The sequence below is a fragment of the Natator depressus genome, chromosome 3, assembly GCF_965152275.1.
Source record: "Natator depressus isolate rNatDep1 chromosome 3, rNatDep2.hap1, whole genome shotgun sequence".
Taxonomy (NCBI): domain Eukaryota; kingdom Metazoa; phylum Chordata; order Testudines; family Cheloniidae; genus Natator; species Natator depressus.
In genome coordinates this window covers 128987247-129010700 of record NC_134236.1, presented here as the reverse complement: position 1 = coordinate 129010700, position 23454 = coordinate 128987247, and the positions used below count along the sequence as shown (strand labels likewise).

The 23454-nt window shown below is 37.0% G+C and overlaps 1 protein-coding gene across 1 annotated transcript in view; it reads right to left on the bottom strand.

Annotated features, from left to right (window-relative positions):
• Window positions 1–3449: 3449 nt before the first annotated feature.
• Window positions 3450–23454, bottom strand: part of ERMARD (ER membrane associated RNA degradation) — a 32767-nt gene continuing 12762 nt past the window's right edge. Inside the window, exons 4-18 of the mRNA XM_074948797.1 lie at window positions 23222–23323; window positions 21839–21928; window positions 20436–20533; window positions 19462–19598; window positions 17862–17976; window positions 16852–16954; window positions 16401–16430; window positions 15261–15329; window positions 14381–14554; window positions 13321–13404; window positions 11926–12005; window positions 10846–10974; window positions 8112–8321; window positions 6887–7000; window positions 3450–6144 (exon numbers count right to left, since the gene is read on the bottom strand). Coding sequence (XP_074804898.1) covers window positions 5970–6144; window positions 6887–7000; window positions 8112–8321; window positions 10846–10974; window positions 11926–12005; window positions 13321–13404; window positions 14381–14554; window positions 15261–15329; window positions 16401–16430; window positions 16852–16954; window positions 17862–17976; window positions 19462–19598; window positions 20436–20533; window positions 21839–21928; window positions 23222–23323 — 1710 coding nt within the window. The 3' untranslated portion in view covers window positions 3450–5969. The remainder of the gene's footprint in view (window positions 6145–6886; window positions 7001–8111; window positions 8322–10845; window positions 10975–11925; window positions 12006–13320; window positions 13405–14380; window positions 14555–15260; window positions 15330–16400; window positions 16431–16851; window positions 16955–17861; window positions 17977–19461; window positions 19599–20435; window positions 20534–21838; window positions 21929–23221; window positions 23324–23454) is intronic.

Genomic DNA, 23454 nt, shown 5'->3' with positions numbered 1-23454 from the left:
CTGAGAGAGTGAATTATGTAAACTTGAAAAGGCAGCACACATGGGAACCAGTCCGCTCTAAAGAAATCTAAATAGAAGGAGGCAGATGCTCAGCTAGTGTAAATTGTAATTGCTCCATTGCAGCCAATGGGAGCTATGACATCTTACCCCAACCAAGGATCTGTGCCAGCATCTGTTCTATGGTTTATAAAAAATGGGCAAATACCATATACAGAATAGGTGCACTAAACCAAGTTCAGACAAGAATATTTCCTGGTAGGGAGAGGAGGTCCCAATACTTCTGAAAAGGGTCTGTATCACAGTGTAAAGAAATTGCTTTGTGCAGCTGCAATCTATGCTACCTACTTTTTAACTGCAACCTCGGTGCTACCCCAGTCATGGGCTTCAAAGGCCACCCAATGAACACTTCTTAACAGGGTGGCATATAGGATAACACACTTCAGTTCTTACTAACAGGTTGAAAAATCATTACTCATAGCAACAAAGTTGCGATTCAAGAACACAGTTTTCATACCAGACAGATTCTTTGGTGATTAAAAAAAAAAAATTAGCATTTTCTTGAACACAGATTTATTTAGCTTTTCAGAATAAAGGATTAGTTTTGCTCCTGATATAATTCTGACTAATGAAGAATAAACTGGAGTCCTTTCTTTTTGCAATGTCACCAACATACCGTGCAGTTTTTTGATCATACCCCAAATTAGCTTGAACTACAAAGCTAATAATTGAGCTAATAGCGCCTACTCTTGGAAATGTATTTGCTTTTCTCTGAAGATCTTAACTTTTGGCAAATTTCATAAACCCTGAATGTGTGGTTGTGAGCCTGATGCAACTATCAAATTACTAAAACACTGTTTGTGATGCACCTTTTTAGACAAGTCTTAAGGGTTATTTAGAAATGTTTTGAAGCAAAGAAAAACAAATTTTAAGCACAAGTGATGATCACAACACATGACATTGCTATCTAGTGGCTATTACTGCTAATGAGGTTTAAAGATAATAGAGTTTCTTTACTACCAGTCACGGGGAGCAGCTGAGAAAGAGAGCTTGGGATGCCATATTATTTCAGTTAACAAATGCTGCCTCCAATTGTTTGCTGTAGTGAACAGCAGATTCCCTTAAAATCCGATCAGAGGATAAATATTGAAGGTAGAGCTGGTGGAATTACATGTTGCTAATAAATTACTGGAGAAATATATCTTTGCATAACAAAATAGCAGCCCCAGTCCAAAAGGATTTACAATCTAAGTTTTTAAGCTTTGTCACTCACTTATCCTTATTCCGGGTATTCAGTCATACGCTATCGTTTCTGTCCCTCATCCCCTCTCCCAAGATTGGAGGATAATAAATGAATAACAAATAGTGAATAATGAACAGCAAGTATTGCAGGGACTGGCTTTTTGTTATATGTTTGTACAGTGCCTAGCACAATGTGATCCTGATCTATGCTTGGGAACCTTTGGTGTTACTGTACTATAATAGTTGCATGAGCATATATTTAACATTTATATGAACAAAGGGTATGAACACTTGACCCACCTGAATGCTTTCTATCACTTTTTTCAGTATTTGACCCTCAAAGTGTTAAACTTCTATTCCTAGGCAAAAACTAAACAGTTTTGTGACTGGCAGTCACATTTATATTGAGACTTATTTGGTTTTAATATGCAGTATTTTATTATCTGAAACCTCCCCTACTGTGGGGAGAGAGTATCTTGCCCTGTCTTGAAGGCAGTGGTCTGTGATGATCTCATAGGTTTCTCTTCCATTTTTAGGATGGGATTATGGTGCTTTTGAAAATCTCAATCTTATACCCATTTGTTAAACATTTCTGTCTTTCTTTGGTATTTGGAGTGCAAGCTCTTCAGGGCAGGGACTGTCTGTAATTCCATGTTTGTACAGTACCTAGCCCAACAGGGTCCCACTCTTGCTTGGTCCTTCAGCACTACCATAATAAACAAGATTACTAATATTTTGTATCTGGATCCTTGATGTCATGTGGAAAACATAAGGAACTCATGGCACATTGATGGCTATTCATTTTTGTCCAGTGGTACTTATTAAATAGGAGTTATGGAAAGACTGCATGAGGAATATCATTTATGTTAAGACTATGAAATTTTCTGAAAAGATGCTTGGTAAAAAGCACTCTTCCTTAGGTCAAGCTCTGCCTCTCACATTTGTTCAATGCCAGTATGAATGCAAGGTCAAGGGAATTCCATAGCTGTAAAGACCAGGGCATTAGAACACTGGTTTACAAATAATCACTCTGATACATTTTGTGCAATCCCAGGAATTTGAAAAATAACCCAACTTTGTAGCAAAATACAGAGCTGTATAAAGAGGATAGTAGATATCATGCATACCTAATTCTACCGAATTTTCAAACGCACAACACAGCTTTTTAGTTCTGACTAAAACAAAATAAATCTTTCCACATTTAAGCTTGAGGACATATTTTGTGAGCTACTGTGTTCTGAGCAACTTTGAAAATATGGCAACTTTAGTGGTGTCAGGGAAGCTGTGCTGTTTTGAAAGTCTAGCCCCAGAAGTCATTTAGTTACAAAGTCAGACAACTGAGAGCCAGCCAAAAAAAAAAAAATCCAGTATATTAAGATATGCATACACCTTCTGAAGGGCTTTGGGCTGCTGCTGTTTCTTCACCGTACTAAATGGTCAGAGCTGAAGTTCCTTCTATTACCTCAAAGCCCAGCACACAAAGTCCAAAGAAGTGTGGCTAGAGGATGGGCAGCATGGGTAGTCATGGCAAAGAGCTTGTGAGCATGTTGTTCTTCAAAGCCCAAATCGCCTGAAGGACAGGAAACTAGATTAAGTGTACTTTCAGGAAACTAGATTAAGAAAAAGAAAACACTTTCTATTTGCCCTACAGTTCTCATTCTAAGCCTTCTAAAATCCATGAGAAACTATGAGCCACACATGCAGCCATGAGACCCAACAGAGTAAGGAATAAGTGAATGGCTGATTCAAAACTGATTGCATTTTCCAAGGGAGGTCCAATAATGTCTGACTGGCGAAGATAGGAGCAGAGTTCCTACTAGATGCTCCAGAGGGGAGGGCTGTAGTTTGCCACATTCAGTACTGCAAAGTGGTATGCATGCATCCCAATGGCCAAAGTTCTCTCAGCCAAGATGTACAATGTGGAGGTACAACCTGTGTGCATCATTGTAGGTAGTATGCCAATGAAGATCTATTTGCGACATTTTAAAGTCAGTTGATGAATTCATTTTGCTGCAGCTGTATCTGCCTGACCATAAATGTAAACTAGAAAACCAGAGGAAATGTGCTCAGTGATCACCAAGGAGCAAGTACCAGAAGCTACTGCACATTCTTAAATGAATCCTCATTACAATGTAAAAGATTCCCCCCATCCCGCAAACACACACAGAGTCTGAGATTTAAATCAGTTTAATACATTAATTAAGTGTGGTAAACTACAGGCATTACAGTTACACAAGTATTTTGGGGATTTGCCATGCAAGTGTTAAGAACAGCTTCCAAGTATGACTAAAATCCTTGTTATGAGAGTAATAACTACTGTTTTACATTTAAAATGAAACAAAGGGACTAGGCGTAGTGGCTTGAACCAGTGTAATAGGGAGAAGTTTCCCACTGCCTGACCACAGTGGCCAGTTAGATCAGTGATCACAATTCTAACCTACATCATTCTCTCCAGTTCCAGACCTGTCTTTTTACACCCATGCCACTAGTTTTCATTTCCTTCTTTGGAACATTCCTAATTTCTATATCCTTTTGACTATGTGGTAATGAAAAGTGAATGTTTAAATGCAAAATTATAAATACCACCTGAGAAACATACTGCTATGGGTACTGTTGAGGAAGAGGTCTATTTGTATGTAGCAGGACTTCTAAAACTTGTGTTTCTTCCCTGGACAAACAGAATATATAAAATCACAGGAACTAAAATGATAATTGATCTATGAGTTCTCCAACTGGGATTTTCAATGAAGAATAACTCCTAAAAAATGCCATTCAGATCTTTAATGGTGTTAGCCAGATGCCCTTTGATTGAATTGTGAAAGAAACATTATTCTGTGCATCCAGAAAGTAATGACACACACTAGTGATAGAAAAGGAGTACTTGTGGCACCTTAGAGACTAACCAATTTTATTTGAGCATGAGCTTTCGTGAGCTACAGCTCACTTCATCGGATGCATACTCACGAAAGCTCATGCTCAAATAAAATTGGTTAGTCTCTAAGGTGCCACAAGTACTCCTTTTCTTTTTGCGAATACAGACTAACACGGCTGTTACTCTGAAACTAGTGATAGAGAGTTGCCAGCCAGCCAGCGAAGGAAGTCTTCATACTTCTATACAAACTATCTTATGGTTTTAGAATACAAAAGAAAAGGACATCTCTGGAGTGATCTTCAGACTAAACAAGTCAATCTTTTATTGTAATAAGCCTCTTACAGTACGAATATATAAATACTAAGAAATGGAGACCTGACCAAGAGGCATTTATCTGTTTTACATCCTTTAGGAAAGACACATGGATTAATGTTCATTGGTAGATGGCTTGTTTATTGAATTGATGCAGGCCCCTTTCTTTGGGGGAGAGGGGGAGAAGGGAGATTTATTTTCATAATTTTTGAAAAACAAAGATAAAAATGAGGTATGCAACATAAGGATGTAATATCACTTTTAGGATCAAGATGAACATTTATGTTTTCTGATTTTCAATGTACAAAACCAAATTTCTACCCAAACTATGAATCATTAAAGATTGGCACTAGCAGATAAAGTGAAAAATTAAACTAACCAAAAATGGTACCGTGACAAGTGTAAAAAATACTGTGCTCAATACTAATTGCTGAGAACACAAAAATATGTTAGTGTTTTCACATGTAAACAGTTTCAAATTCTAGACAACAAAAGTTTTTTTAAAAAAAATCACACCCCAAGGTTTGCCCATTTCTGTGCTAATACCAGCAAACAAGGATTTCAGGAAATGCTGTTAACTCAAAATGTTGCAACCTGGTTTTGTTGGTTTTTTGTTGTTGTTGTTGGGGGATTTGTTTAAGGGCATATGAGAGATAATGGGTTGTATGTGGCCATAGAAATGGCCAAATATTAGCTTCACCACACTGAAAGCTTTTTTTCAGTTCAATATTTTTTCCAATACATTATTTCAATTGTTTTCCTGGTCATTTTCAGGTACGCTATTGTGGAAGTATAACATTGTATAAGGGGACATGCTGGATACATTGTATATGAGAGGGCATGCCAAAACATGTTACAAAGTATCTGAGGGAGCACACGTAGGGACAGTTAGCTTTTGAATGGAGAAGCAATTAAGATAGAGCCAGCACGTCTAAGAAGCAGGCATCAGAATGGAAGGTGTGAAGGGCAATTAGTTAAGTTAACTGGAAGCTGTTAAAGGAGATTGTTAAAGGTGGCAGGTAATTGAAGATACGTGACTGGTCTCAGGGATCTCGAAGGGTGGTGACTAAAATCTTTTTCTTCTTTTGTCTGTAACTTGTTCTCCAAAAAACTGTATAAATTAAAAGACACAAGCCCCACTCGGGGGGCTCACTTCTAAATGTATTAGCAGAGCAGCTTTGCTAATAAAACAGAGTGGTCTGATAAATTGTGAGTCTGAGTCAAACTTTGACACTATAAAAAAAAAAATCAATCTTCAAAGCACATAGTAAACTTAAATAATAGATATATTTCAAATCATTTTGAGGTAAGAGCTCAGAGTCTCATTGTGCACTTTACAAAATGTTCCCTTTTCAGGAAGTACAATTATCCAACTCCAAACAGCAACACTGTTGCTACGTAAATGCCACATTCTGGTTTCAAAGGCATTTTGATGGAAGCTGCACTCAAAGGAAGGAGTAGACATATTCTAGGACTTTTGGTCACATTAAGTTTTGAGGCATTAAAAAAAATAATAATTTTGAGATGTAACAGAAACCAAGTGTTTTCAAGACAGCTTCACTTGTGTCGCTAGCTGCATTAATGTTAACTTTCTCTCGCTGAAAGTCCTAATTTTTATCAAAGCTTTGTGCGTAAGCTCCATGGATTCATCCCATTTGTTTTTCTCTGGGCTCGTGTATGTCACCAAGTTCTCGGTATACTGCAAGACTGACTTTAGAAACCTACAAGAAATAAAAAATATGAAAAAGTCATTCTTCAAAAGACTTTCTAAAAGGACGACAGGACAGACCAGACCTTGATGATGCCCAACTTGGGACTGCTACTTTTTCCTGATTTCCAAGTCTCCCAGTTCTCACATGATCATTGCTACATCACTTTTCCTTTACCTATGGCAAGGATGGGTGCATAGAGAAAGACAGGGACAAGCAATATTTGCAGAATTGCAGTTGATATTGGTGCCCAAAAAATGCAATATTATGGGACTATAGAAATATAACCGTATATAGAGGAGTTCTCTCCTACAATTTCCCTTCTTTGGCAGCCAAACACTTTACAATGCCTGTGATCACCAATAAAGTGTAGAGTGGAAATAATGACGTTGATTACATGCTGAATCAAAAGTTTATTATTAATTTTGGGCTTGAATGTGAGACCATGCTCCTATTTGTGCCAATGGGAAATCTAAGAAAAACTGAAACTGTGAATAGCAGAACCACGTGTTGTAAACTGTGAATAGCAGAACCACGTGTTGTAAACAAAGACATTTCAGTTAGCAAGCCCCTCACTAGTCCCCCAAATTCTTAGTGCAATGATAGAGGAAACAGACTGACTACCTGATATACCACATACTGTTAAACCACAATTTCAATAAGGATACATAATGTAGACCAAAGGTGTTCAAAGGAGGGTGAAAGGATTATGAATTATTCACTTATTTTAATTAAGCAAGTACTATATACTCACTTTATATATTGCTGATAATCACAAGGATTCTTCTCACAAACGGTATGGATGTTGATTAGTTCCAGAATAATCAACATTAAAATCAGACGTAACACAGGAGACAGAAATTTAATGCTAGAAATAAGCAGAAAATTGTAATAGTTTTTTTTAAAATACAAAACTGTTCTTCAGATTTCCTGTTCCACCCTAAAATGGGTATGGAGAATGAAAGAAAAAAAAAGTCTGAAAGATTCATTAGTGAAAAATGGGGCAAAGATCATAGCTATGAACAATTTACAAGCAAGAAAAAAGGAAGAGCCATATATTTAAGTTTCCGGGGGTGGGGTGGGGTGGGGGAGTGGCAGGATAGGGTTATGGTCAATGCTGAATTTATAATGAAAGAGGTGCCAGGGCTCAAGCAATTAGATGCTGGGGCTCAAGGTGCCAGGGCTATGAACTGCCAAGCCTAGAGGTGCTGGGGGCTCAGCCCTGGCACACATTAAGTACTGGTTATGGTTGAGAGTACATAATAATTTACATTAATACACATTTTAGTGACACCATTAAATAAGCATATATACAACTCAAGCATTTTAACATTTGTAATCCCAGATAAAATTAAAAATTATTTTAAACTTATTAGAATTTTCATTTCTTTGACCCCACTCATATTTTTAAAGCTTAATCATAGACCTCAAGCAACACTGCTGGTTAGGAGTTACATTAATGGAATCCTAGCCATTACTCCTTATCTTACTCGATAAAATGACGAGAAAAGCAGTGATAAGATGGGGACAACCTCTGTAATTCAGTTTTAACAGACTGGAAGTTTCACTTTTTCCCCCTCCTTTCTTTTTTTAGTGTTTAGTTTCATCCAAGAGAACAAGCTAAAAAAACCCCAAATATTTAAATTACCTTTTTATTTAGGTAATAATAATAATAATAATAATAATAATTATTCCAGGCCAGACAAGAGAAAAAATGTTAAAGATATCCAAATAAATTATTCTCCGATTTGAGTTTTACTTCCATTAACATACTAGTGTATAATGGAAATTACGGAAAATTCTTAACTCTAAGTAGACCAATGACACACAAACCTAGTTACCTTTAACATTTTATAAACAGAATATGGAAGAGTACACATGCAGAGTAAAAGGAAAGAAGTGTTCAGTTGCTCTGCTAAATCCACTCTTAAAATTAGCCCTTCACCTCCAAAAAAAAGGAAAAAAAACAACCAACCAACCTGTTTAACATGCGTAAATAGTTATGCCTCTGTCGTGAATGCAGTATCTTGTTTATCCACTGCTTGTATCTCATTTCAGTGCTGGTAATAACTTGATCTGACACTTGATGGCACTGTGTGCATATCTTACGGAACACTACCAATATTTCCAGTACAGAACGTGGGCAGTACAGAGTACAAATGTGCGTACTACAGAGTTCAAGCAGTAGCCTGTAAACGAGGAAACATTTCTCTTTCAGTTTTTGTTCGCACGGTTTAAAAACTGAAAGATTTCACATCCATTCCAGTGTAGCCTGAGCTAAAAAAATTCTAATCCAGATGTTTTGGAAACAGATTTACTCAGTCTCCTCATGACTCACCAAAACAAGAATCTATTTAGCATGAGTGATTTGTAGTCTCTCTCATGTTACTGTAAGTAATATCACATCACTAGAAGTTTGAAATGTTTCTCATTCCAGGCCAGAGCAGTAAAGAAATAATACCACAATACACAAAACTGGCGAAAAATATACAATATACACTAATGAAATAGGAGGTGTCTGTTTTAAACCTCTCACTAATTATAGTTCAGTTCACAATAGACTGGTGTCCAAAACAGAAAATCTACCAAAACAAACCACCATGAGCTAAATAGTAGCAGTACACCAAGAACTAGTCTTAACATTTCACAAAATACAAGTTGTAGTTTTAATCAACACCACACTAGATTAGGCTTCATTAAGAGATATTAAAATGCCAACTTGTGTCATCTTTATGTATGCCAGTCAGTGACTAAGTATGTCACAATTCTTGATGACCACATCACTTCAAATGGTTTGTTTTTAGGGGAGAATGTATTTAAAAAACAAAACAAAAACAAACAAGCAAGCAGCAAGATATTTTGCCATGCCAGACAGAATGGTTGTAAGTGTAAAAAACCTTAAACAGTATTAAGAAGCCTCCTACTTTAATGCTTTAAAAGGGATTTTTGTGCTTGTGAAAAGTGACATTAACAGCACTGGAAAACAAGTCTTCTAACTATAAATTATGTAAACTAAAGGCAATAGAAGAGCCATCTTCAACATGCTATCTGCCCACATGCAATGAGCCTGATGCAAATGAGAAGGGAAAGCAGTTTTGTTTTTAAATATATTCATTCAATCAGTGGGCTCTTTGAGACTTCCAGCAAGGATGCATTTCACATCAGTGGTATTGACGATTGTACTGAATTAGACACTTGTCCTCTACAAACACTTACGTGGGGCTTTTAAAAATGTGAATTGAAATAAGTTTCACAATTGAAACTGAAGTAATGTGAGCTATATTTAGACCTCCAGAAATCTCAGAAACAAAAATATACAGCAAATCTCAGCTTCTACTTCAAAAGACTCAAGAAATGTAAGTTTGGCTGGCAGAGAAGTTTGTAGAGGTAGATGAACACTTTTAAGTGTCATGCACACCTGTAACACCAACCACAATGCTAAGACTAAAATCTCTAGTGCAGAGTGAAGGAGTACTTGGGGCACCTTAGAGACTAACAAATTTATTTGAGCATAAGCTTTCTTGAGCTACAGCTCACTTCATTGGATGCATGCAGTGGAAAATACATTGGGGAGATTTTATATACACAGAGAACATGAAACAATGGGTGTTACCATACACACTGTGATGAGAGTGATCAGGTAAGGAGAGCTATTACCAGCAGGAGAGAACCCAAACAAAAAAAACCCCACCTTTTGTAGTGATAATCAAGATGGGCCATTTCCAGCAGTTGACAAGAACGTGTGAGGAACAGTAGGAGGTGGAAAATAAACATGGGGAAATAGTTTTACTTTGTGTAATGACACATCCACTCCCAGTCTTTATTCAAGCCTAATGTAATGGTGTCCAGTTTGCAAATTAATTCCAATTCAGCAGTCTCTCCTTGGAGCTGTTTTTGAAGTTTTTTTGTTGAAGAATTGCAACTTTTAGGTCTGTAATCGAGTGACTAGAGAGACTGAAGTATTCTCCAACTGGTTTTTAAACGTTATAGTTCTTGACATCTGATTTGTGTCCATTTATTCTTTTACGTAGAGACTGCCCGGTTTGGCCAATGTACATGGCAGGGGGGCATTGCTGGTACATGATGGCATATATCACATTGGTAGATGTGCAGGTGAACGAGCCTCTGATAGTGTGGCTGATGTGATTAGGGCCTATGATGGTGTCCCCTGAATAGATATGTGGACACAGTTGGCAACGGGCTTTGTTGCAAGGATAGGTTCCTGGGTTAGTGTTTTTGTTGTGTGGTGTGTGGTTGCTGGTGAGTATTTGCTTCAGGTTGGGGGGCTGTCTGTAAGCAAGGACTGGCCTGTCTTATAACACTGCAAAGTGTTATATAGCACCATAAAGCAGATGGAAGGTAATTTAGTCAAGTTATTGTCAAAGTTCTTGTGCATCTGTAACTATTTTGCTTCCCCACTTCTGAAATACAAGCATGGTTGTTTCTTCAAGTTGCACTGCAAAGCAAAAAGATTACAACAGCATTCTCTCCCCTTCATTCTGGGAACAGTTCTCTGCTGAATCCTAAAGACTTTTAGACTGACTACAATACTGTACAAATACATGCGATGGTTCCTTCAACGATGCTGCTCTACAAGATAAGGGAAGGAACAACTTGTGCAGCGAACTCTCATTACTGTCCCACATTCCTTTTATTTCCAGAAGTAAATTGTATTAAGGCGTGGATTCAAGGGTGGGAGAACATTAAACTTACTTCTCAGTTAGAAGATTATTCATTAGATCATCTAAAATGAAGCAATTCTGGGGCAAATGGTGTTGCAACTGAGAGAGGATTTCTGTAGTCATAGAAATACAAGGACTAATTTCTGCACTTCTTTCCAACCTTAAAAACAAAGACAAAAATTACTTTTGGAATCTTTCACAAAAATAAAGAAAGTTTACATCAGTTTACATCTTAACACAATTAATTGAAGCAAAAACTATTTTGTCACAGCAATTTATCCACATGCTCACTACTACCCTGTAATCCTTTGGCTCCTTTCCTTCCATTTTACAAGCAAATTCTTGTGTTCTCCATCTCGAAAGCAATGTCCTCTCAGTCTCTTCAGCCTCCCTATGCATCATCATCCCATCTCCTTACTTTCTTTTCCAGAATCCTGCAGCATACTAAATACTTCCATTATGTACAGACTTCCGATCTTTCATCTCCTCAGGTTCCCTGACTTCTGTCCCCTCCATATCTCCAAAACTGCCTCATAAAAATCAATAATGGCCACCTCCTTGTCAAGTTCAGAAGAATTTCTCATTCTTATTAACCTCTCTCTCTGTTTTTATAAGGTCTTCCATCACTGTGGTATCCAAGCCTCTACCACGAGAAGTGATTTTTTTTTTTGTCTTCACAGCTGATTGCCTCTCCTTATTCATCTCTACTCCTCTTCAGTCCTCTGGGCTCCCTCTCTACTTTGCTAGCAGCTCCATCAATATCTCTTAGGGGAGGAGGAGCCACCAATCTGTTGGCATCCTTCAGGCTTCTGTTGCCTTCTCTACTTGCACTATAATCCTAGCAATATGATCATTTGCATCATTTCAGCTCTCACTATGCCAATGACATCAAAGTCTTGTTCTCCACTCCTACACGACCTTGCAACTGTTTGAGAGACACCTCCTCAAGCATTCCACAATCATCTCAAACTCTGTTCTTTCAAAACAGAACTGCTCTCCATTCCTCATCTTGTTCCACCACCTTCCTCTCTATCAACAACTTCACTAACTTTATTATTTCCTTATAAGTATGGTTTCAAGGTACATTTTTTTTTAAACAGATCACGCATACCCTGGAATTTCTTGAATTTGCTCTTCAGGCACTATAGGAAGCTCAGGCCATGAACTAATGCTCTTCATACACTCCAGCATCTAGGAAGTCAAATACACCTTAATAAAGCCAAACTTCAATACAAGATATAGCCCATATGAGATACCTTGCAACAGCAACACATTTTACTATTTTAAATTTTTTTAATTCTCTATTACTGTATCTTGTAAGTCATTCGTTCAGCAGTTACAATTAAGGCACGTATGTTCAAGACATAGGGGGTGGAAAGTCCTAAAATAAATGAAAAGTTCATGCCACAATATAAGCTTAAATTGCAGCCATTTTTTACTTTCCCCATCATTTAATATGAAAGAATTAATCAGTACTATCACTGTAATGTACTTCATATCCTCACTAACTTAAAAAGTTTGTACGAAGGTACTGTCGAATACAGACCCAACTCAATAAAGAGCGAGAGACTATCAAGCAATGCAGAACCACAGCTGCGATCTGCAGATTACTCTCAGGGCACTGTACTCAGGGGGGCACCACTGCATGCCTCTGGGCCTGGGGTGCCCCTCCTCCCACTGACCTGCTCCACTGCTGCTCGCGCCTCCTTCCCCCCATGTAGCTGCCTCTGGCCAAGCTGCTCCAGACCAATTAAAATTGCGATTAATCATGACTTTTTTTTTAATCTTGTGATTAATTACGATTTTTTTAACCATTTGACACCCCTAATATATAGCGACATCTCCTACTAGTTTTAGTCTAATCCAAGACCTCTGTGGTTTCCAAAAGCTTTTTTGACCAACTAAAAAAAAAGTCTCTCTAGGCCTTCATACTTTTGTCAGATGCCTCTTTAATGTACATTCAATTATTAACAAATCTGCAGATAACCCTCAAATTAGTGGGGCAGCAAACACACAATGATGGAACCAAACTGAAAAGTTACCTGAAGAGGCTGAGTAGATCCCCCAATACACCAACAAGAGAAGTGCCCTAACAAGCAATCTCAATAAATGGGGAGCTTTAGAAATCATGGAAATGTAGAACTGGAAGGGACCTCAAAAGGTCACATAGTCCAGCCCCCAGCACTGAGGCAGGGCCAAGGACACCTAGACCATCCCTGACAGGTATTTGTCTAACCTGTTCTTTAAAGCTTTCAGTGACAGGGATTCTACAACCTCTCTTGGGAAGCCTATTCCAGTACTTAACTATCCTTATAGTTGGAAAGCTTTTCCCTAATATCTAACTCGAGTCTCAATTAAGAAAAGAAAATAAACTGCATGGGTACATAAAGTTTAACTTCTCTCAAAAGCCTAACAGTTATTCAGGACTATCAAAGCAAAAAGACAACAGTTAAACAAAATTTTAAAGATGTATGGAATGTTTACCCTCCCTGTCATATCCACCTACCTGTTTCTTAAGTCGGGCAACTGGATGAAACCGAGAACGGTAGCAACTCGCACAGCTGATCACTGCTTTAATTGCTGTGTGCTCCTAGTTTACAAAAATAAATGATAAAACATGTACTAATTTTAAAAATCCAGATCCTGATCCTGTAAAGACTTATGCACACACTTAACTTTAGACATGAGACAGTCTCACTGACTTCAAAAAGGGACTAGTTATATATGTTCAATTAAATGTATCAAAGTGAAGGATCAAGACATTAATTAGTATATTAGGTGTTTATTTTTTTTGCTTGGTTTTCTTCATCAATAAAATTGTGTAAAAAAGCTCCCATCTCCACTGAAACAGGACATGTCGTACCTTGAAGATCTAGTAAAATGAGCTATAGCTAATAAATGGAGGTTTGGCTCCGTAGAGCTTGCATTAATATATTGCAGTTAGGGAAAGTAATTTTAACTATCAATAGGAAATTGGGAGGAACATGCTTATTGACCATTAACACTGAAATACATGTGTTTGTAGATATGCAACTGGACATGACTCAATACCGTACATGGCGAAAACCACATTTCCATTATTGTACCAAGTTCACATTCATATTCTGTCAGATTTTATCTCCATAACTTATTCAGCCACACTTCAGTGTGGGCACTTTTAGGTACTTCAAAGGAAGATATTGATAAACTGGAGGTAATTCAGAGTTGAGCTACCAGGGAGATAAACAGCAAGGTGGAGAGGACAAAATGATAATCTTAAATTAAATATATACAGTTTAGGTTAAAAATTAAGCAGTTGAAGTACAGTTGGAAGAAACAACATATTAACAAGGAGGGGTGAAAAGAACAAACCAGGTTAAATTCAGGAAGGGCAATATTGGGGACAGTTTTTCTATGCTTCATTTCAGTATTACAGAGCAATGCTAGGAAAGCTTAGTGTGGCACCCACAAAAAGGTGCTGAGGATTAAAAACAATTATGAAAGTTGTAGTCCATAAATGGTTTTAAAATCATATTTGGCATCCAAATGATTATACATTGTTCTGATTGCACCATACCAGCTCTTACCTTAAGAGCTGCAAGCTCCTCCTCTTCTGAAAATCTGCATAAAAGTGTAACTGAAAATGCAAGTATCTGATTGGCTATTTCTCTTGGAAACTCATTTAAGTTGATCTCTCCATGGCTTAAATGATCTCTTACACGTGGACCCTCTTGATGGTTCAAGAAATCCCAAAGGAATTCCTGTGGAATCATGTGTGGACAAAACTAAGTAAATAGCACAATTCTACAGAAACCCTAATAAGCATACAATTCTTGGGGCACAAAAGGCACTTAGGCCCATATGAAATGGAGCACTTAGAGGGACGAGAGGAACACCTCTTAAACCCCACTTCTTTAAAAAAAGGCAACTCCCATCTTGGGAAAGGTCTGACGAGAGGTGAAAAAACAAAACAAAAAAAACCAACACAACACCAGCCCACAATTAAATTTAAGCAAAGGCTCCTGAGTCTATACTTTATAGCTCTGGCAGATAGAGTGGAATTGAGGGTCAGAAACAATGAAGTAGTCTGGATGGCAATATGATAAACAATGGTTAAAAGGAATAAAGTCAAGATGTTCATAATAAATAGCCACCTTTCCATAAAAAAAAAAAAAAAAATTAATTCCTGCTGGCAGTGAGTTTCTTGATGCCAGGTAATAAAGCCAACTCCCTACAAAAACAGATGCTCTCAAGTTAGGTTTCCTCTTCAACATTCTGTGCTGTTTTAGTTAATTTTATATTTACATGCCAAGTATTATTGTGCCTCTTTCATACTGAAGCAGGATCAGGGGCATTGGACTGTAAGCTCCTGGGGACGTGATCTTCTTATGTCTAAGGAATCTATTACACTTTTAGCACTATCAACTATAAATGTATTGCTAAATAAAAAGCACTTAATACACTTACCATTGAAGACTCTCCAAGAATTAGAGGAAGCTGATTGATTTCTTTGTCATTCAGCTGTTTTGTTAGCATCTAGAAAAAAAATCATTTGAAATTGAAGACAACGTAATGTTGAACAAACCCAAAGTTATAAAGCTAAATGAAAAATACTGACTATAATAGTAAGCATCCATAACATTAAACTACCACCAAATCTCCATCACCTAAGTTAACTGTTTTGTTTAGCAGTGATGGACAATATGGGATAACAAAATACATTGGCTTTTGGAGAGTCAAATAGGAAAGAAATGGGTGTACATTTGCATTTATTTTGAACAGGTGATCCTATGCAGATAAAAGAGCATATTTTGTTTTTATTAGTGACATAAAATAAAGCTGTTTACAAGAAATTAAGTTATCACCTACTCATCAAATAAGTAACAGGGACATACAAAATACTGCACTCTCCAGCTTTGGATTCTGTATTCCATTCTGTTGCAGCTTTTGGGACCAAACTACTTTCCTGATTTTATGTATTGAAAAAACACTGTGCTTTGGAAACAGATCAATTAGTTAATAAGAGGACTGAAAGAATTCTAGTTTATTTTAGATAAAAACAATAATGGAGTCACAGTGTAGATCAATACCAAACATTTCATGTTAGTCATGATCTCTCATTAAGGATTATAATTTATTGTTTGTATCAAGCCCCAAGGACTGGTGACATAATATCCCTTCTTTGTACATCACTGCTTCAGTCACACTTAGAATACTGGGTACATTTTGGAGCACTTTAATGGAAAATAAATATTGATAAGATGGGGAAAATTCAGAGTTGGGATACCAAGAAGATAAAGGACGAGGACGAAAATACATAGAAGTGTAGACTGAGGAGCTGCCAGCAGTTTATAGATGTCGTAGTGAGTCTTATTTTTCTGTCTCTGCCACCTCAGGTCTGTGAAATCTTCTCAACTTCAAAAAGTTCATGGAATTATCTTTATTTTCAAAAGACTTCAGCATGGCCCATTTTTATGATGATAGGCATTAGTATCTTTAAATTTATTTATTTCCATCTTTCTCTGGGCTTGAACTCTATAATGAACACTTTACTGTAAAGAAATAACACGTGTTCAAATATTCCAAAAGATTTTACAGATAACTTACCTCATCAAAGGTGGTATAAAGAGAAGACGACTACAATAGAAAAAAATACCATAGTAATAATTCCATTTTCAGAAAAAGCGGTGACACTAACTGCACTTACATATTGAATTTTTATTTAATTACCATGACAAACCAGAGTTGCTCTAAATTGGAATCATCCCTTTAAGGTAAGAAAAGAGGTAAAAAACAGCATAAGCAGTTTTCCACTTTAAGTTATTACATTCAAGTGGCAATGCTATACTGTTGTACTTTTCAAACCTCTGTAAACAAAGGAAGAGAGCTATCATGTGACACTCTAAAAGGCGTACCAGAGGTCTGTAAAAAGATCAAACTATATTGTCCACTTAAAAGCTACTTGTTTAAGTATAATATTAAACTATTTTAGTACATGTTTGAAGCTTGTTATTAATAATATATTAATAAAAGGTACCACGGTCATAAAAAACCCTACCTCAGCAGTTAACAGTCTATTTGGACACTTATTAACTGTAGTGAAGAGTAATCTAAGTCCAGTTTCCAGCTGAGGGAGTAACAGTATAACACAGTCAGCATACCTGCAAAATTAGAGGAATGCATGTAAGATTTTAGTTTTTTCTTTAAAACACACACTGATCTTTATGGAAGCTATGGCTGTCCATAAGCACTTATTAAAATTTGTATTACAGTGGTACACTGGGCACCCAATCAAGATCAGGGTCAATTGTGCTGGGTGCAATAAATGACAAACCCTGCCCAGAAAATAGCTTATAATCTAAATAAAGACATGATGTGACAGGTTGGTGTAGCATATAATGGGAAGGGAAGACAGAACTAACACTGCATATGATTACACAGATCCGCAAACGTGCAAAGTTTGCATATTTCAATTTTTTTTTTCAATTAATTTATTATAATGCTCTGTTTCTTGGTCTCAATTTTTCTGTGATTGTCATGTAAACTCTTACGCTGACTTCAAAGTCTAGTTTAGAATTCTAGCTGTCACTTGTCTATTGAAGAGGTCTGCTATTCTCTCATACAAGGGTTTCACATAAAAAAGTGTAATATTTAATTTTGACTCCATGCTGCATTCTAATGAAAACAGAGTTTAATGCAAATACACCGGACCCTCGCTAGAATGCGGGATTTGGGATCCATGTGTGGTACCGCGTTAAAATGAATTGCAATTAAAGTAATTAAATTTGGGATCCATGGCCGCAACCGCGTTATATGCGAATTCGCGCTATATAGACGCGCGTTCCAGTGAGGGTCGGGTGTACAAGCAAACCTGAATGCCAGCTCCATGAATTGTACACTTGCATGAGGCTAATCTAACACATTTAGATGCCATTAATGCTTCTGGTTCATAAAGCCTTGCAAGCTAACAGATTATTCCATAAATAATGGATGCCTGTGGTAAAAAAATCATTTTGAAATTAGTAAGGAAAAAAAATGAAGGAAAATGTAATAGCGCAGTTCTGTTACCTGTGTTGCCTGAAAGCTGTTAGTGCAGCAATCCAAAATGGTAACATTGTTTTTAATACAAAACTGGATATCTTTGCTATTTCCTCAGTTAAGGAAAGTGCTTCATGATTAATATCTACAAATCAGCAAAAACATTTGTTTAAATTAACAATATATACTGAAATGTAGAGAGTTAGACTTATTGAAGAGGAATTATTCAAAGCACTTCATTCGAAAATACAAATTATTTCTGCTTAATCTGTAGAGAGATCTAACAGCTATTCAATTACTTGGTTAAGCCTTTTAATGTTAACTAAATAAAGCTGTACAGTTAAAAACACTTTTAAGCTCAAAAATTGAGAAGAGTGATAATAAGATGCATTACCAGTGAGCTGTTGTACATGACAGACTAAAATAACGCATGAATTTTAAAAACTGGTTGCTGCCTACTGGCAAGGCTAGCATTCCACAGCAAGATTGACCTGAGTTCTGTGGCACTATGGTGGAAGTTCTGCATCACCTTCAGATAAATTTAGAAAGTGTAGGTTTTATTATTCATTTAATTTAATTAAGAGTCAGTATAGTAACTCCTGTGATAGTTTAATATTAATTCAATTTTGTGCTGTCCCTACATTTTCATTTTTCTGTGTCCCTCAGATTGTCATTTTTAGGTTTCATAGTTGACAACTCAACACAATAAATGCCTCTCAAAGCCATTCTGTCAGGCAACCTGGACTCTCAGACATTACTGCATTGCCTTGCATTAGGTTCACATTATGAAGCTTTTCTCTGTAACCATAAGGACTAGAAATAACTTCTTTTCTAAAAGAAAGCTTAGATTCTGAAGCACAATGATATGGCAAAGGAAAAATTCAGAAGCAGCTGTATAATTTCGTAATACTGGAGAGCTGAATGTTGGGCTGGATTTTGCCTTCAGAGGCCTGGTCTTGGTTCCACCAGCAGAATGAGAGTCCATCTGGAAGTGGGTCAATGTAGCACAAAAGTGTCCATAACCCCCATTAAGCTGAAGGTCTTGGAGCATACTGGTGCCACCCACAGAGTGGGAGGCGTTGCCCAAGGAGGGACATAGCTAGGGAATCTAAGAAATTCCCCTCAGTCAGCCTCTACTAGCGGGGTTTCTAGAGAATCCTGGCCAAAAAAAAAATAAAAGATGCTACTGCTGCCATATCCTGGGGCTTCTGCCAGAGAAGAGCACTACACCTTACCCTCCCTCAGGATTGAATCTCCAGTTGGGTTCAGAATGAAGCCCTTCACAAGCCCACGTGGCTGAATGAAACACTGACTCTGCAAAGAGTTAGAACGCTTATAAAAAAGCTTAGACTTCATGGGCTTAAATGCCCAATTTAGATTTTAGACATTCTTTTTCCATTTGTTTACATTCTAGCTATTTACATGTATTTATTTACACTCTATTAAGTGTATTAAAAATATTTATGCAATTTACTTTCTTCATTTAACAGCAGTACACACAAATGTCTTAATTAAGGGCTCAGTCCTAGAACTGTGGAACAGCCATTGTTTCCAATGGTAATTTTGCGTTTACAAAGAATTCAGGAGCCAATCTTAAAATGTCACAGCTTGTTAACAATTAGATACTTGCCTGGAAAAATGTCCAACTCCGTTAAGTTAGTGAAGGCTATATAAGGTCGATGTACTAAAATGGTTTCAGTTTGCAATAGGTATATCTTTAGCAACTGGCCCAATCCTGCAGTTAAAATAAGCAGCATAGAGCAATATCTAGGGGAAATACCACAACATCACAATATGTTAGAAGGGAAATTGTACATATATTCCAGAAAAACTGATGTTTGTGGCACGGGGACATTCTAAAGAAATCTCCATGCACAAAATCTTGAGATTATTGCCTTTTTAAAACAACAAATCCAATCCTCCCTCTCTCCCCGTCACCTGAGTGCAAACACCTAACATCTGATTCGGTGAAGGAAAACATAAGGAATTATAAAAACCCACTTTCGAGCTGTGTCTGTTAGCTTTTCTATCTACCCCATTCCTGTACCTTTTGCACTTGCTTATTCCCACTGCTGCTCAAATCACCTTCTCTAACACACAAGGCATCAGGTTTCTGAAAAACAGCACTGACTCACTCACTTCCCTATCAGCACAATTAAATACATTAAACTCAAAGTTTAACACCAAAGCAAAAACAGCCCTTGAATGAATTCCCCACTCACCCAAACACAAAATGAAACTTGACTAACCAACTGAGACATATCTGGAGCAGAGCTGGGAAAATCATTGGCCATGGCAGTGCTAGTACAAAGCAGCAGTTTTAAAAAATAAAATTGTGAAGTGCTGCCATGAGCTTCCCCTGTGCTCTGCCCTGCCTCCGTTCAACCACAAATACAGATTCTGTTCACTCGTTTCATTTAGGGTTGAAATAGTCAGTTGGAAGCGGATTGGTAAAAAAAAGGAAGTGTACCAGTTTTTCATTTCAAGAGAGAGAGCTATTGGTTATGCTGAATGCTCCTCTACAGCTTGCAGCCTGACAGACCAAAAAAAAAAAAAAAAAAAAAAAAAAGAGAGACATTTGGAAACACTTCACCGGTAACTTACTTTGCAGGAATTTCTTGAGGGGAAGCAAATCCATGCCACAAAATGTTACGGAGATTTAGACCATATGGAGACCCAATGAATACTCTTAGCACATTCATCTAATTGGGACAGAGGATAATTACTATGTAAGGAAATATATATTTCAACTTTTGTATGCCTTTCTCCTCCTAGAAAATGTGAGAGACTATTTTAGCCGATATTAATATCTTCAAGGAGCGTCCTTAAGCTTAGCCCCATCAAGATGATCGATCATGGTTTACAACAAAAGACATAAAAATAATTCACTCGCAATGCATGGCACACTCTAAAAGAAGGGTTTTTTCCCTATTTTGTTTGTACATTACTCAGTTTTTTATGTTTAAAAAAAAAAAAAAATAGGTGCAGCCCGTCTATCACTAGTTACAAACTATGCTGGATCAGGAAGAACAAACAAATGGGACCAAATTTTGCTCGATATTCTAGTGTATAAATCCCCAATAATTTAATATAAATCAATACATTTATACTAATGTATCAGAGCAGAACTTGACCCAAGAGTTGGAACTTCTTTAGTCAGGTTGGATCTTCCAGATTCACGTCCACAAAAAAAAAAAAAAAAGTCTCAAACTCTGCTGATTGTTTATTTGTGAAACTTGGATTGCATGTACTATCAAAACCCAAAGGTCATCCTTATGAAATATATGTTATATATTGGTTTAAACTACTGTATAAATACACAAACACACTAAACCTCTGAAGCAATATCAAATAACTCATGTCTGTATTCCCACTATCTCTTTTTAGAAGCGTAAATTCTTTGAGCAGAAACTGTAACTTTTCTCTTGTTCACATAAAAAGCCTAGCATGATGTAAGCACTACCAGAAAAATACCATACCCTTTTTTTGGCCAGCTGCTCTGCATCACTATGAAAATTACGACTTCTGGGAACTTTAGAAGGCATTTCACAACAACATAGTGGCAAATTCTTTTAAAACTAAGCTGTTCTGATGTGACATCTTCCGGCTTGTATTGGACTATTATAGTTTGTAACATTGCATTCTAGAAGCCATAGACCTAAAATGTTTAAATTTCTGTAATGTCTGATGTTAATTTTCACATATGTAGATTTTTGGTTGGAGACTATACAGAATATAAGAGCATTAATATATGTACATCACCATAAAAACGTATTTCCACTTAAGATTAAAATTTTAGCTAACATTTTTGCACTATTCCCTCCCCCAGTCGACTACTTGTTGTAATTAAGTAACATTTGGAACGGGATATCAACTATGTACATACTACAATATTTACAAACGCTTGTTCAACTTAAGTTGTAGTTTGCTTAGAACCTAGTCATCTTATAAAAAGGACAATGCACCTCACATGCAGTACGAACTGACTTCAAAAACCATATACTCACCACAGATTGTCCAAAGACTGTAGCAAGCTCCTGAGATGCAAGCAAATCTCTTAAAAGGAATGGACAGTCCTTACCAATTAGTAAGAAAACCTAAAAAATCAAAGCAGGATATTGTGAAATAAAGATGGATATATCCCAATATATATTTAAATATTTCAAGTATACAACTATTTCATTTCTACATCCACACTCAGTTCAACTAATAAAACATTTAAAAAAAACCTCTACTTTGAAGTTTCATGAGATAATAAAAAGGACAAATTGCAATAAGAAACTCTATCATGAATCAAATCATCTAAATCATAGAATCTTACATAAGTCGTTTCTCTGATTCCAGTGCCACTTTAATTCCAGTACTAGAAAGAAGACAGACAAACACTAACTAGAAATTAATTGGTAAATTATTTCTACAAAGAGGCAAGAATTTGGTGAGGAAGAGGCATGGCAAGAAGCTTAGTGGAGAGAATGTAGAGTACAAAAAAGGGGTGGGTGCGGAGGCACCTCAACAGTGGGTTTAAGCACACAATCCAATAGCATTTACTGGAAAAGGCTAAGTAAGGCTCATGAATTAGGACATTCTTGAGGACCTGCTATGAGAGTCAAATGTAGTTACGGAGTTCCGTGAAGAGCCACCAACCATCTACAGATCAGATCATATGCCTAATTTTTCATTTCTCCAATACTGGAAGCCAAAGCTGGATTTTTGATGTAGTAAAGAAATTGAAGAATTCTTCAGAGACCATCTTTTCTCTAGACATTATTCCAGGAACACAGGCTGGGAGTTGTGAACTTTTACTACTGAGAAATTAAATTTTAGGATACAAGGGCAAAAGCCGTGCAACATAAAGGCAAACCATTCCTTGTTCTTAAAGACCACTTTGGCCAAAATATAGAACAAAATTGTTTTAAACTAGTGGGCACCATAAAGGAATTTGCATGAAAAGCAAAGCCAAAGCAGTAAAATTACTTCTATTTCATGTAGATATTGACGCTGCAAGCAGCCCAACACTCTACAGTATGCTATAAAATAAGAAATCTGGAGACAAGCTTCCAGTTAGTGAAGAGATTTTATTTTCAGGCTTCCAAGGGTCATACAGAGAAACAGGTTGGGGGGCTTTTAAGTCACAACAAAATATTTTACTGTTCTAATATCCTTAACTAATTAGTCAGTCAGTCTCCTTTAACCTTGTAAATAGGTCAAGAACGGAAATTACCAGCTGGCACCCAGATTTCGAGGCAGTATATGAGGCTTATATCTTACAGGCTGCCCTATCTATTAACAGATACAACAGAATCCTAGTTTCAACTATAGTAAGATCTGCAAGCACATTTCTTAGCTTCTTAAACCAAAACTTCAGCACAGCCTTAACTGTTTGCACTTACATCACCCAAGGCTCGCTCCAGACAGGATGTTAGTTTCATTAAGCTAAGTGCAATTGCTGTAGCTTCCATGCTCTCCAGTGCAGCAAACACTTCAAGAAGCAGCTGTGAGGTCAGAAGAGAGGGGAAAAGTTATGTTTCACACTATCAGTGAACTTACATAAAAACTGAAGAAAGCTGTCAAACACATACAAACAAATAGGGGTAGCTGAAATGAAGTCTCCCAAGTTTTTCTC